Below are 14,941 nucleotides of genomic sequence, written 5' to 3' on the forward strand. Positions count from 1 at the left end.
ACTTCCAATCAATAACCGCCTTTACGGCTGGACGGACTAACCAAAACAGAATTCCAAGTCAATCAAAAGAACGAAAAAAGGACAGCAGAGACAGCACAAAATATTGATCAGTTTCCCTGCGTGCAGTTCATCTAGGGCAGTGGTTCCCAAACTTTTTTCGCTAGGCCCCCCTTTGTTTTACAAGAAAAATGTTTGCGCCCCCCTCGCGCGCGCACACACGCACTAACACATCCTCCAACCACACGCACCCATATTTTGCTCCATTGCGGTTTATTTCACACCTCAAACATTTAGTAAACAATTAAGCAAATACAAGTAATCTGCAATAAATTACAGGTAGTAAGGAAATAAACTACTAACTCTTTTATGCTACGTCCGCACCACACGGTTATTTGTGAACACGCAACTGTTTCGTTCACACGTAAACGGCTTTTCGAATCACCGAAAACAGAGATTTTTTTAAACTCCTTTTTTTTGCGTCACGCAACGTCAAAGGTATGCACCTTTATTCAGCCTGATGTTATTTGTATCCCACTGTAACTTTACTGTATAAACAGCTAATATCTCCAAAATAGCAGGAGTAGTTTGTCATTACAAGTGTTTGTGAACTAAAAATCAAGAATATGGGATACTGTTTGTCCGTGATTTGAAGAACCCAGCGCTGCTCCCAGCGAAGGGAAAACCAATTCTGCAGGGGAGACCTACCTCGGCACTTGTGAAGCCAAAGGGAAGACATGCATCACCATATTTTCTAGTCTTTGGCTTAGAATGAAGTTTATTTGTAAACATATTCAGCTATGCTTCATCTCCTGCTTTGCGTTTGTGTGGGCGCCCCGTGCTAACAGTGTCCAAGCATTGTTTTGGGTTTTTATTTCCCTTTTCATGAGCCAGTGTGTGTGTGTGTGTGTGTGTGTGTGTGTGTATATATATATATATATAACTTCTTTCTACTGGGATTTTGATTTTTTGCTTTAACTTAGATAAATTGTGTTGATATAGTCTGCCAAAATGAAAAAATGACTCAAATTTCAGATATTTGAGGCTGTGCTGAATAAATGATACCAAACAAGGCGAGATAAACTGTTTATAAAGATGAAATATAGAGGTAAAATCAAAAGTAGTCAAAAACAGCAAATTATACCCTGGACCCCAGAGGGTTCAGCAATTACTTCGGTGTTCCTCCACCTCCACAGAAATGTCAGAAGTAGTCCGAACTGCAAAAGAAGCACGTATTCTTGGAAAAGAATTGATTTTCATGGCATATTCGGCACCACATCTCTGGGCGATCAAAGAGAAGAGGAAACTATAGAACATGTTATATTACACTGTTAGAAGGTAACTGATCCAAAACCTCAGTAACATAAAAATGAAACTGGATCTTGTTGATTTACTGCAAAAGGACTCAAGAAGTGAAAGTTATCAGGCCTTATTCCAGTTTTTAAAAGAGAGAAAATTATTTGTGTACTTTTGAGGGTCGACGTGCCAGTTCACACTCCACACCAGGTGGTGTCGGTAATGCACCATTTTGGTGTTTGACAACCGCCAATAAACGATGTAAAGAAGACGAAGCGCCTTCCGGGATGACAGACGGAGCTATTTTTTCACCCAAAGCGAGTAAAATAGTGAATTTGGATGATAAAACAAACTAAACCAACGTTTGGATCGATATCTGCATCGATCTGCCCACCCTTGTCTCCTGGATCGTAGCTGAGATCAGCGTGAACCACGTGGGTCTCTGCTCCCTGATCTGTTTCCTGTGTTTGGAAAGAGTTCCAGCTTCATCACGGAGTTTCTCTCGGTTTGTGGGCTCATCTAAAGGTAAGCACCGAGCTAACTTTACTGTGAGTTCAGTTCATGTTGAGTTTAGCTCCTGAATGAGGTCTTCTGCTGCTCTCCTCGGTGTCTGTTCACAGTTTATTGTGAACACGTTGAGAGAAGAGTGAGAGAGTGTTTGGAGAAAAACACCAACTAATCATTAGCTCAGCATGCTGGGAGAAGTTGAGCGTTTGCTGGCAGGAAGTTGGAGCAGAAAAGTCTTTTCATTGTCCCTGCAGCTGTTTTTCTGCTTGCACCAAACCTCTACAGCCTCATTTCTATTTGAAGTGATAACAGGAAATGGATGAGAGCGATCTGCTGCAGTATCAGGGTCACAATAAACTTTATTGTCCAGCTGCTGTGGATGAACACATGAGAGGAAGTGAACTCCTACAAATTCTCATTTTAATGAGTCTGGCTGCTGTAAAGTGATGCACAGGAAGATGTTAACAAAAACTAATGAAACAGAGATGAAAGTAAACAGTGTTCATATTTGAAAGCACAGAGAATAAAAATATATTGTGGTGGTTAATATTATAGTGCGCATGCGCCAACCAGCGTGTAGCATGTTGCAGTCGCTCCTGCTTTTTCTCTTAGTTTAGCTCTGTTTTCTTACGTATTCTTTTTATATGACTTGTATTTTCATCCGTTTATTATCTTTCACTTAAATACTTTCCCCTATGGATCAATAAAGTATTCTGATTCTGATTAATGTGCAGGAGAGTGTGAAGAATGTAATAATTTCTTCCTGTGTCAAACACAGCTGCAGTCAAAGGCAGGAAGGAAAGCTAGTTAAAACTGTTCATTGTGTAAGTTTAAAGGCCCCATCATTACAGCACAGGTAGATCTGACTATAGAGATTGAAAATGTGATGTGATTCAGCGGTCAAACCGCAAAGGATTGTGGGAACTCGTGGCAAGAGGTACTAGCGCACACAGGATTTCGATTGAAATCAGTTACACAGCGATAAAAAGAAACACAAAAGAAGCTGTTGTAATATTAACTGCAATAGCATGACAGCCACAGGTAAAGAGATCGGTTATCGGATTACGTTGTTGAAGAGAAATTGTTCAAGCCATGTTTCCAAAGTAACAAAGAGCCGACAGATGGCCTGGATTGCAACCATTCAAAGACCAAATATAACGTCCCAGAACACTCCAGCTCACATGTTAGTCTGCTCCAAGCATTCCCACAAAGGTCAGTGTTTTGTAGTAATTAATACGTCATTTTTCATAACTTAATTGGTGATTGGTGAAGTCTGGCGCTGAACAGAAATTGTCGTGCTATGCTCCGTTATTTATTGTGCATAAATAGTGAATTGTTCTGACACAATATTGCGTTTTGCTTCATTTATTACCATGGTACATTGACAAAAACATATACTTTTATTCACAGGGTAAAACTGTTTTTTGTATCACTAATTGCCCGGTACGATTACAGCATACAATATTATTGTCACTGATACATTTCTGTAATGCGTACCAGAAATTATTTCCACTACTAATTAATTACCGTTGAGGTTAACGAATGTGTATTTATGACGTCTTTGACTTTTCATCAAGTCTGTCTTTGTATGGACCGGCATTGTTCTCCTTCGTTTTGTACATAACTTTTTTGGGGGGCAAAGAAAAAGCAAGAAGGTATTGGAACCGCAGAATGAACGTTTTGCAGTGCTACAAATGCTTGCGGTTGATGCATTGCTTTGATTGTTTTGCCACTAGTACCCGGCATGCAATGCGCGAAAGTCACGTGGTCTGTCAATCTCTATAGGGCTTTGGAGCGTGATGTCACGGGGGCCACGCCCCGTCCCGCCATGACAGTAGGCCAGACAAAGCACACGGAAGCGTCAGCTATGGTTCGCACGTACTGTGTTGTCGGTTGCAACGGTAGGTAGAAGGCAAGAAGCTGTAAAATGGGCTCTCTTTTCATCGTTTCCCCTCCTGGAGGCAACAGGAAGGATGTCATGTATCTGATAATACTAAACGAAGACGTCAGGCTTGGATTGCAGCGGTGAGACTAGCGGATATCAAGTTCTCTGCCATCCCCAAACGAGAGCAATTGCCCACCTGAAAATTCATGTTGAGCGAGTAATAGGTAGTTTGCGTAACAAGTTCAAAATGCTACACACTACAATGCCAATCCGATTACTCATATCATGTGAGGGTGTAGACATAACACTGCTTAATAGGATTGTTAAGGTGTGCTGTGTTTTGGTTAATATGTGCCCCAGTGTGGTTGTCAAACCAGGGCCAAATGAAACTTGCTCTTGTTGAATATTAATAGAACTGCTGTGTTGCATGTACAGTTCATTGTAAATAATTGTACTTTCTGTAAAGTGGTTTCAATAAAACAGAAAAAAAGTGTTTATTTTTTATTTTTTTATTCAAGATCTGTTCACATGTACTTAGTACATGCACATGAAATGCAAACTATTTACATGGCAACGCACAGCTGGCATCAATCGTGAATCGTTCATCTAAAGCAAATTTTGGGGCAGGTGCTGAGGAGATGTCAATGTTATGTGCAACCTCTGGCTGTATCTTGGTCATATGGTCAACGTACTCACAACGTGGAGGCTTAAAAACGGCCAAATATTATACCCAACCCTTTCTGAATCAGATGTGCTCCTCCACAGATTATAATTACGAAAATGATTTCCCCTATGCGCTGACTCCAAAGACAAGGTACGCGAAGATAGGACAACGGCGGTAGGCTGTCCGGGTTTCCACTCCACTGCCTTATTTCATATGGGGCCACATTACCGATGCACGCTATTTTTTCCAAGTACCGTCTCTTGGCTTCTGGGCGCAATCGGTCGCGATACAGCCCTTTTGCGCTGCCTTTAAGCATGGTTCTGGCAGTCCCGCTTCCAACACAGTGTGTTTGTTTTGATTTGATGCCTTCTAATTACATGGCCAGGGAAAAATGAAACTTGCTCGTGTTAAATATTCTTAAATCTTTTGCTGTATAAATAGCGGTAATTTTTCAAAAGATACAGTAAATAATGTTAGTAGTGGGTGATATCATGTAAACACTGTCATGATTTTGTGTAAACATTGTCTTTTATAAACTATAAAAGATGGATTCTGCATTGTAGCTGATGTGATGTTCTTTAAAGTAGTTTTAATTAAAAAAAGAGGCAAAAATTAGTTTGTTTCTTTATTCAACTTTTGAACAGTGGGCCTAAGTCAGTACATATTCAGTAAATGCAAATTATTTACATGGCAGTGCACTACAGGCATAAATCTAGATAAAACATCATGGGTCATTCCCACAACCCACAGCTTTACTGTGTTCCAGCAAAATACCCAATAGCAGTGACAACTCCTCCACAGTAGCAGGTGGGACTTTTCTTTTTGGAGGACGGCTCCTTTTACCTTTTAATACGGACGGTCTGTTTATGTTTTGATCGAGAGCCTTTTTTTGGACAGCTGAAGAGGAGAAGTGTATCTTCTGGCCAACCTCTGGCTGTATCTTGGTCATATTACCAGGCAAAACCCAGTATGCAGGTTCATCTGTAGCAGGCCTTGTGCCACAGATCCACACTGTTGCTTCTACTTTAAACAGAAGAGCAGCGACATGGATGCAGGTCTCCACAACTCCGGCCATACAGCTGCAGTGGGCGGCTTCAACCTTCCCTGTGATGCTCACAATGACCTGTGGCTGCAATGCTGGTTCATTCAGTCTTTGAGAGTGCAGTACCTGAAACACACACAGACAAAGTTAATTTAAAGACAAGAACTAATGAGCCAAGGCCAACACAAATGTGTCTTATCTACTTTATCATAAATGTAACAAAGTGTTTAGAAAGTTGGCACATACATGTAATTTTTCATTTCTTTGTGTCCATCTATAGAACCTACATGTTATAGTCTAAATCTGCCTGCAGAAAATGAACCTGAAGTATGTAATGCAAGGATGTAATCACTTTCAAGATGGAGAAAGCATAAAGTGACAATTATGAATCATTTAATATAATAAGGAGATCCTGCAGGGCATTAATCAATGTATAAAATTAAAATCAAATTTATTTTAGTGACACAGGATACAAACATGGAAGCAAGATGTATAATTAGAATTATTTATAAGAAATATGAATAAGTTATTGCAATTTCTTTAACCATAAAGAATAACTAAATCCTTTAGGACAGGGGTCAGCAACCTTTAACACCCAAAGAGCCATTTGGACCCGGTTTCCACGCAAAAGAAAACACTAGGAGCCGCAAATACTTTTTGACATCTAAAATGAAGATAACACTGTATATATTTTTACTTTTATGCTTTGTGTGAACAACTAAGGTGTGTTGCTTATGAAATCCATGAAGTGCTACAGAGAAAATTACATTTTATTTATGTAATTAACACATTTTGAACTCTTAAAGAAATATAACAAAAGGAAAGACACCCAGCTGAACTAAAATGATCCATGTAGCAAACAAAAACTGTTGTGAGCCGCCTCCCTTATATCTCCTTTGGGCTTTTGGAGCCTTGGCCTGGCTTTTAAAAAATAATTGGAAAAAAGCACTATGCTGCTGAAAAATGAAAAATAGATATTTGCAAAATTCTGCCTAAATATGTATTTTACCTGGTTAATGTGTGTGGCAGGGTGTGGTCAGGCAGACGCACCTGAGTAGCACCCTCAATCCCGCCTTGCCGCCTCAACGTCTGTGGTATCTGTGCTGTTGTGTTGGTGTGTGTCGGGCTGTGAGCTGAAAAGCTACAGCCGGCTGTATGCGTACAGCAACCGTGTGTGAAAAGTGGTCAATGAAGAGATGCTGAAAAGCGTGTTCATGCAAACATCGTCGAGTCTGCCGTGATGTGTTTACAATGAGACTTCTGCTCCTGAACCTCTGCGCACAGCGTCTGCAAATCGGGGCTTTCATCTTTACGCAAGACTGTAAGCTGTCATCTGTGAGGCGTGAGCGGTGTTTGTTTTTAACATAGTTCACAGTGGAGAATAGCTGCCGACATAATGTGGATCCGAAGATCCATAATTGGCCTACCTGGCGTTGAAAGTCTTGATAAGTGCACAGCGTTTCGGCGGGTACACCGGCTTCCGCGAGCGTGACGCTTATTTTGAGCGATGAAAAAATAATATATAGAATATAATTTTATTTTTTATATTTCAATATCACAATAATCTTCCAATTTAGAACTAAAAGTAAAAATAAAACCTAACATAAATAAAATACACTTCAGCTAAATACTTCTAATTTATTTTCCCAAACCACCCGGAGCCGCACTATAAGGACTAAAGAGCCGCAGGTTGCCGACCCCTGCTTTAGGACAATGTCACATCAATGCACTGGACTCACTATGTTATCCCTCTAACAGCCTCCACATATTTTCACTGTAATTTCCCCCTCGTAAATGAATTCATGCTGCACTAATCTGAATGTTTGGGGGAAAATCAAACGCATTTCACTCGCAGTACTCGAGCTGGCTTACCTTTGTTTGAATGACGACTTGTACGCGCTGACTTCAAAGACAAGGTACGAAATATGTCAGGCTACATCAACAGCGGTTGGTCTTCAGGGTTTCTACTCCATGGCCCGTATTTCATACGGGTCCACATTTCCAGTGCACGCTATTTTCTGCAAGTACCGCTGCTTCGCCTCTGGACGCAATCGGTCTCTATACAGTCCATTCTATTTTGAGCTGCTTTTAAGCATGATTCTTGTAGTCGTCGTTCCAACACAGTGTGTTTGTTTTGATTTGTGGACCCGGAAAATACATTGCGGCGTGACGTCAACTCCAAAACCCTATAATTACAATTCTTCATTCTATGAAGTGAATGTTTAGCATCGAGTGATGATCAGATGTTCTGTTCCGTTTTAATAATGGATTGCATTTATATGGCACTTTTCAAGGCACTCAAAGCACTTTACTATTCCACTATTCATTCACTCTCACATTCACACACTGGTGGAGGCAGCTACAGTTGTAGCCACAGCTGCCCTGGGGCAGACTGACAGAAGCGAGGCTGCCATATCGCGCCATCGGCCCCTCTGGCCAACACCAGTAGGCGGTAGGTGAAGTGTCTTGTCCAAGGACACAACGTCCAGGACAGACTGTATGGTTTATGATGGAGACACTGAGTCTGGTTCAGCTGCTTTGTTGGGATCTGTATGTTAAAGAGTCGGTTTACATGGTGGAGGTGGTGGGACTGGGGGGCTGAAGGTGTGGAAAGTGTGGGGTGGGGGAGTAACAGGTCTGTCCCTGTTTGTGGAAACCACAGGAGGAGCTGTTCAGGCTGTTGGCTGGGTGTGAATTAGTGATGTGTCGTTTGCGAACGAAACGGCTCTTAGAGCCGGATCTTTGACCTGAACGACGCGAGTCAGCTCCTTATCGAGAGCCGTGTTTTGTTTTGTTTTTTTCTTTCTCTCACCCTCTCTCTCGCACTTTTTTTCGGCTTCACTCTGCACGTGAGCTTTGTGCTTTGCGCAGGGAAGAGGGCTGGTAGTTACATGCGAAGTAGCACAGGAACAGAGCGGGAGGGAGAGAGAGAGAGAGAAAGAGAGCCAGGGACAACAAAGTCACATTAGAAAGGTATCTGTCAAGGGAAAGTTGTACTCTATTGGTCAGTATAAACTTTTAATGATATAAGTTTGCATATGATAAAATACTGCATGATGACCTTTTGATGACTTAGACTGTTGTCCACTACAGGACTGTTTTATAAATTCTTTCTCACAGCTGAACAAGCTGTTATTATTTCACTCCTGCCAGGAAGAGGAGAGCTGGACACTCTTATCTGACGCTCCCTAACAAGAAGAGGGGCCACGTCCTTCTGAATCTCATAACACACACACATACACCTGAACCACTCTTATCTTCACTCCCTACACACTAACATTCCTCTGCCTATGAATAGACATATTCACTGTTGTATTACTTTTGTATATAAATAAAGACAAGTGCAAGAACAGAGCGCGCTTCACAGGGCCCCCACTCTGGTGTGAGCGCTTTGTGAAGACGCCCCTTGCAAGTGAAAACCACAGCGTCTTTATTTGTGTTTCTCCTCTTAGACTCTTAGCTGAAGAAGTGTCATTTAGAATAAATCTCTAGACAGTATAGTAATCATCCACAACTATTTTCAGTTGCAGATGATAAAGGATTCAGAAGGTTTATTCATGCAGGCCCATATGACAGAGAATGTGCATCTTCTTTTTGTTTTCATATTTTAATTTATATTTAATTGTGTTGTGGTTTGCGGTGTTTTGTGTTGTTTCACTTTAAATATGTTTAAAAGGAAAAAGCTGAAATTTTTAAATAGTTAAAAGTTGAACTGTGAATAGTTGGTTTTTGTATTATATGATTTATTTATTACATGTTATGCGGAGTGAAGAAATAAAAGTATATTTATGGTGGCCCCTAGAGACAAGGCAAGTACAAACTCCAAAACACATAAAAACTCCAAAACACGTACAAACACGACAGAAGTGCTCCAAGATGCTCGGCGCAGTGTTGAGCTTTTGATACCTAGTGGCTACACAAGCCAGCAAGTACCAACGACCGTATTTGGTGTGTGGTAGTAACAGCTAAATGAACATTTTTTCTAAATCATTTGAAAATATATGAGTGCTTGTGTATAAATACACAAACCATACACATATGCTTTCAATTGTGTAATTTAAGTGATCTAGGTAGCTCTGTTTTGGAAGTTCAGTTCATGCTAGAAATGTGTTTTGGAGTTTGTACGTGTTTTGTCTCTAGGGGCCACCGCATATATTTATATATAAACATATATAAATAAAACCACTTTTTTTACATTAGTAATTCCTTTTGTGCATAATTTTATATTATTGTTAATAATACATTAATTAAAGCAACAAAACAACCTGAAGAGCCGGTTCTCTAAAAAGAGCCGGAAATCCCATCACTAGTGTGAATTGTTGATGGAGTCTTTAAACTTGTAGTTGCTGTTTTCCAGACTGAAGCAGAGTTGTTAGCTAAAAACTGGGTTTAGAGGTTCAAGTGAGTGAGAGAGTTCCCTCACTTTGCAGCACAACACGTCTCACAAGATTTCTACAACCAATCAGAGTGAAATTTGTACTTTGTGTTGTCAGATGAACATATGAGACACTTTGACTCTTCAGTGCAGTGTGGAGCCTAACAAAGATCTGTTTTGTGTCCCAGCTGATCAGCAGGAGGAGAAGAGTCTGACGGAGCAGCAGAGGAACATTTTCAGCCATCTGGACTCAGCTGAGTCACTACAGAGGAAACAATGAGCTCAACACAGAAGGTGAGGAAAATATCACAGTTTCACCAAATAATCAGTCACATCTAAAACTCTCATACTCCCAACATATGACTGTGTTGTATATTATTGTATACTAAGTATTTTTAAATTATGTGTACAAACACTAAGTAGTCACAAGCAATTATCCTTCTTTAATATTATTAGTAGTAGTCAATTTTCAATTGAATTGTATTTTTACAGCGCCAAATCACAAAAGTAGTCGCCTCAAGGTGCTTTATATTTATATTTATATTTATTATAAAGGATGTGGAAGTACATTATTATCATTATTATTATTGTTGTTCTTGTTGTTATTATTGTCATTTGAGCTCTGTAGTGTGGGCAATTATAACGAAGCTCTTCATCATAATTTGTAGACTAATTTCTATTGAGAGGTCCAGTAGATTTTCTTAAAGTACAGGCTGTGATCAGCTGACCTGCTGCTCTCTGTGGATGTACACAACTGAATTCAACCAGATGTCAGCAGATGTTTCATGAGCTCTCCTGGCTGATTTCCATCCTCTACACTGACAGTACACTGTCTTTATATTAGACACTATACTGTTGGTATGAAGGTGGAACTCAGTGAATGAATGTCAGCATCATGAGCTTCAGTTTAAATGAATCTCTGCTACACTTGATGTAATCTGACTCTGACATGAGCACCACAGTCACTGAGCACCAGTCACACACTGTTCTTTACTTTAAATCCATCACAGTTCAGCAAACTAACCTGTTTATCCTGCACTAACCTGCAGAGGATCTTCATGCAGCCTTTAAATAACACAGTTAGTCTGCCTCAGATTGTTTTGCAGCATGTTTCACAATCTGAAAAAACATAAAGTCCATGTACAGACCCAATATCTGACTTCAACACATGAGGACTTACAGTGGCTTGCAAATGTTTTTGGCTCTCTTTAACTTTTTTCACATTTTGTCACATTACAGCCACAAACATGAATCAATTTCATTGAAATACCACGTGAAAGACCAACACAAAGTGGTGTACAGGTTAGAAGTGGAACGCAATCATACATGATTCCAAACATTTTTTACAAATAAATCATCTGTTTTGTAAATTAAGCAGTTTTTTTTATGTAGTTAGTATGTTTTATAAAAAAAAAAAAAATCCCTCGGATTACAATCAGACTCTGACATTTTCCTTCAGTAAACCAAGCTAGTAACTGTTACATTTGATTTATTATTATTGAAAAAGTGAGAAAATTATAGAAATATCTAATAAGAAACAACAAGAAATATAAAAATAAGTATAGAGCTGGTAAACATTTATTACTTTTCTGAGTGTGTTAGCATGCTAGTATTAATATTTGTGTACAAGCAGGAAGGGATGGGCATGATTTTAGAGTGTTTGAACAGTCATGAATTATTTTTAACACCAGGTTGGATGTAATGTGTTAGAACTACCAGCAGGTGGGGATAAGAGACCTTTAAGGTGTTTGGTGCCACACTCCACCTTCAGGTTTAAAACTAGTGTTAATGGAGGGAGTTTGAAGGTTCAGTTTGTTCCACGACTGCATTTCACTCACTGCCTCTGTTTGTATCTCTGTCACTGCAGGACCAACATGGAGCGAGAAGTCAGCGCTCTCAGGAGGCCGACAAACCTCACAGAAGAAAGGGAGATAAAACATACACCTGTGACGAGTGTGGGAAGAATTTTGCTTTGAAGCATAAACTAAAACAGCATCAAGTCATCCACACAGGAGTTAAAGCATACAGCTGTGACTTGTGTGGAAAGTCTTTTTCCTTGAAGAGTCACCTAAAACAACACCAACCCATCCACAGTGGAGTTAAAGCGTACAGCTGTGATCAGTGTGGCAGAGCTTTTACTCACAGTAGCAGCTTACAGAGGCATCTAGTTACCCACTCTGGAATTAAGGCATACAGCTGTGACATCTGTGGAAAAACTTTCAGCCTGAAACAGAGCCGAAATATACACCTACGCATTCACACCAGACATGATGTGTACTGCTGTGATCAGTGTGGCAAACACTTTGCTAAACACACAGACTTACAACGCCACATGTTTACCCACACTGAGGAGAGACCTTATAAATGTGACCTGTGTGAGAAGACTTTTAAATCTCCACATTACCTGAGAGAACACCAACAGATCCACACCAGAATGAGACTCTACAAGTGCAGTTACTGTGAGGTATGTATTTATATTTGTATCTTGTCATTTTAGCCTGACTGTTTGGAACAACTCTGCTCATTAAACTGTGTTAGCATGTTAGCAATTCTACTGCATGGAAAAGCAGCTCTGAGTGATTATTACGTCCCGTATTGATTACTGTAATTTCCTCCTATTTGGTCTCCCTAAAAGGTCCCTTCATAAACTCCAACTTCTTCAAAATTCTGCAGCTCGGGTCATAACTTGCACTCCCTCTAGAGCTCATATTACCCCAGTTCTTCATCAGCTTCACTGGTTGCTCATAGAAGCCAGGATACATTTTAAAATCTTACTTCTTACATACAGGTGTATCCAAAAATCTGCTCTTTCATATTTGTGTGACCTGCTCCATATCACCACTGTTTCCCGCCTTCTCAGATCATCATCTGCTATTCATCTTACTGTTCCGTCCTCACACCTTAGTACTATGGGGAAAAGAGCTTTCAGTCGCTCTGCATTCAGTTATGATTTTAGTATTACTGTAGTATTATGGTGGTAGTATTGTAGTTTTTACAGCCCAGTAAACTGAGTTTTTAACTGAAACAGTAAAATGTAATTGGACGTCTGCAGAGATGCTCTTTATTTCAGGCGACGTTCAGGATGAAAGTGTTGAAGGACTGACTTACACTGTCTTTGTGTCTTTGTTTAGAAGCAGAGCGACACAGATGGATCCAGTTCTCAACCCTGTCATCACTGTGGTGGTGGGAAAGAGTTTCATTGTGACCTATGTGGAAAAACTTTCAGTCAACAACACAACCTAAAAAGACATCAACGTAGACACACTGTAGACAAACTGAAATACTGCAAAGAATGTGGGAGAAGCTTCCCTACATCACATCACTTAAAAGAACATGAACTGATTCACAGTGGGGTTAAAAATCACCTCTGTGATCAGTGTGGGTCATCTTTCACCCTTGCAGGTCAGCTTAAAAAACACAAACGAGTCCACACAGGAGAGAAACCATACAAGTGTAGACACTGTGACAAAAGCTTCTCATGTTCAGGTAGTCGTAACAAGCATGAACGTACACACTTGGAAGGAAACTACAGCTGTGACCAGTGTGACAAGAGCTTCAGGAATCTCAGTTCATACTACGAACACAAACGATCCCACGTTACTAATAAACTGTTTCACTGTTACCAATGTGCCAAAACATTCACGTCATTACCTGCTCTGTGCAAACATCAGGGTGATCACTCAGGGCTGAAATCACTCCCATCACAGTGAATCTGAAGAGACAGAAAGATCCTCTTCTGGTTTGAGGGTCAAATTTAAAACCCTTGAGATCAGGCTCCACAGAGTTCAGATGTAAAAATCTGATGAGACAGCTGTGAACGAAAATGTTTCTCTAGTAACATTTTAACCCTCAGGGGTCATCGGCATGTCAAAATCACATGACCAATTTAAAAGCAAGAAGATGCAGTAGCTCAATTTCCATTTCAACTTGAGTCGAAAGTGTGGATTTCAAAGTATGTACCAGCTTTTAAATTGTATTGACAGGCCATGTAAAACCAGATTCATGATTTTTAAAAAAATACATGCAATGATTTTTTTCTGAATAAAACAGCATTGTATTTAGAGCACGAAGAAAGTGTATAAGGGGCATTTTCTAAGGAAGGCACTAGCAAACACTCTCCTCTTGCGGGCAAAAAAATAATTAGATAGAAAAAACATCCCTTCCCTATTTGTGTTAAAGTGTACTATGTCAATCAATAAAAAATTATATGGCATTTGGTTGTTGAGCAAGATGGAGAAATTTTAGGAGTGACACCAGTGAGATAGAGAGAGTGAGCAAAAGAAATACAACAAGTTTTGAGATGTGAGACAGTTACCGTGTTTGCAGTCTTCAGTTGGTGTGTAGTGTAGTCCATAGGTTTGTTTTGTGTGTCAGAAGAATGAGGCAACTGCTAAATGCAAAAAAGCCACCAATGGCAGTGTTGTGGATTTTTTATGACATATATAGCTGTATACACTGGACTTACACTGACATGTATACACTATTGTTACATTGAAATTGTTAAATGTTGTCATTGTTTTACTTACATTTGTAAACCTTGTCTTTACCTGTATGTTTAGAGACAAGAGTTAATTAAACTTACTGAGTGTGCACCTGGGACTCTTTCTCTCTGCTCATCTTTATTGCCTCATGTTGTGTCCAGCGTTTCCAAAGCCGACTTGGTAAACAAACCTGGGCTGCGGGGGATGCACTTGGGATTGTTTTTTCTCACCTCAGCTGCCAGAAAGCGAAAAAAAAACCCCAAAAAACCTATGTTTTTTCTTCCTGTTCTTATGAGTCTAAATATTAAACTCTGTTCCAAGAATTCTACTCTTTTCCAGAGGATCTTTTTGAGTGCCTTGAACAAGCATATAGTTAGGGCTGGACCAGGTGACCCTGAATCCTTTCTTAGTTATGCTGCAATAGACGCAGGCTGCCGGGGATTCCCATGATGCATTGAGTTTTTCCTTTCCAGTCACCTTTCTCACTCACTATGTGTTAATAGACCTCTCTGCATCGAATCATATCTGTTATTAATCTCTGTCTCTCTTCCACAGCATGTCTTTCATCCTGTTTTCCTTCTTTCACCCCAACTGGTCGCAGCAGATGGCCCCGCCCCTCCCTGAGCCTGGTTCTGCCGGAGGTTTCTTCCTGTTAAAAGGGAGTTTTTCCTTCCTACTGTCGCCAAAGTCCTTG

General features: G+C 40.1%; 1 protein-coding gene across 3 annotated transcripts; it reads left to right on the forward strand.

Annotated features, from left to right (window-relative positions):
• Positions 1-1,528: 1,528 nt before the first annotated feature.
• On the forward strand, positions 1,529-14,363 carry LOC112847887 (zinc finger protein 271). 3 transcript variants are annotated; one of them, XM_025910494.1, is made up of 4 exons: positions 1,529-1,818; positions 9,955-10,060; positions 11,634-12,230; positions 12,898-14,363. In XM_025910494.1, exons 2-4 carry the CDS (start codon positions 10,043-10,045, stop codon positions 13,474-13,476), a joined length of 1,194 nt encoding a protein of 397 aa, XP_025766279.1. In that variant the 5' UTR covers positions 1,529-1,818; positions 9,955-10,042; the 3' UTR covers positions 13,477-14,363. The 3 variants fall into 3 exon arrangements, with proteins under 3 accessions (XP_025766279.1, XP_025766280.1, XP_025766281.1); XM_025910495.1 differs by having other exon boundaries at positions 12,901-14,363; XM_025910496.1 differs by lacking the exons at positions 1,529-1,818; positions 11,634-12,230; positions 12,898-14,363 and adding an exon at positions 3,365-3,701 and having other exon boundaries at positions 9,955-10,106.
• Positions 14,364-14,941: the final 578 nt, after the last annotated feature.

Source organism: Oreochromis niloticus, linkage group LG9, assembly GCF_001858045.2.
Source record: "Oreochromis niloticus isolate F11D_XX linkage group LG9, O_niloticus_UMD_NMBU, whole genome shotgun sequence".
In the NCBI taxonomy this organism is placed as follows: domain Eukaryota; kingdom Metazoa; phylum Chordata; class Actinopteri; order Cichliformes; family Cichlidae; genus Oreochromis; species Oreochromis niloticus.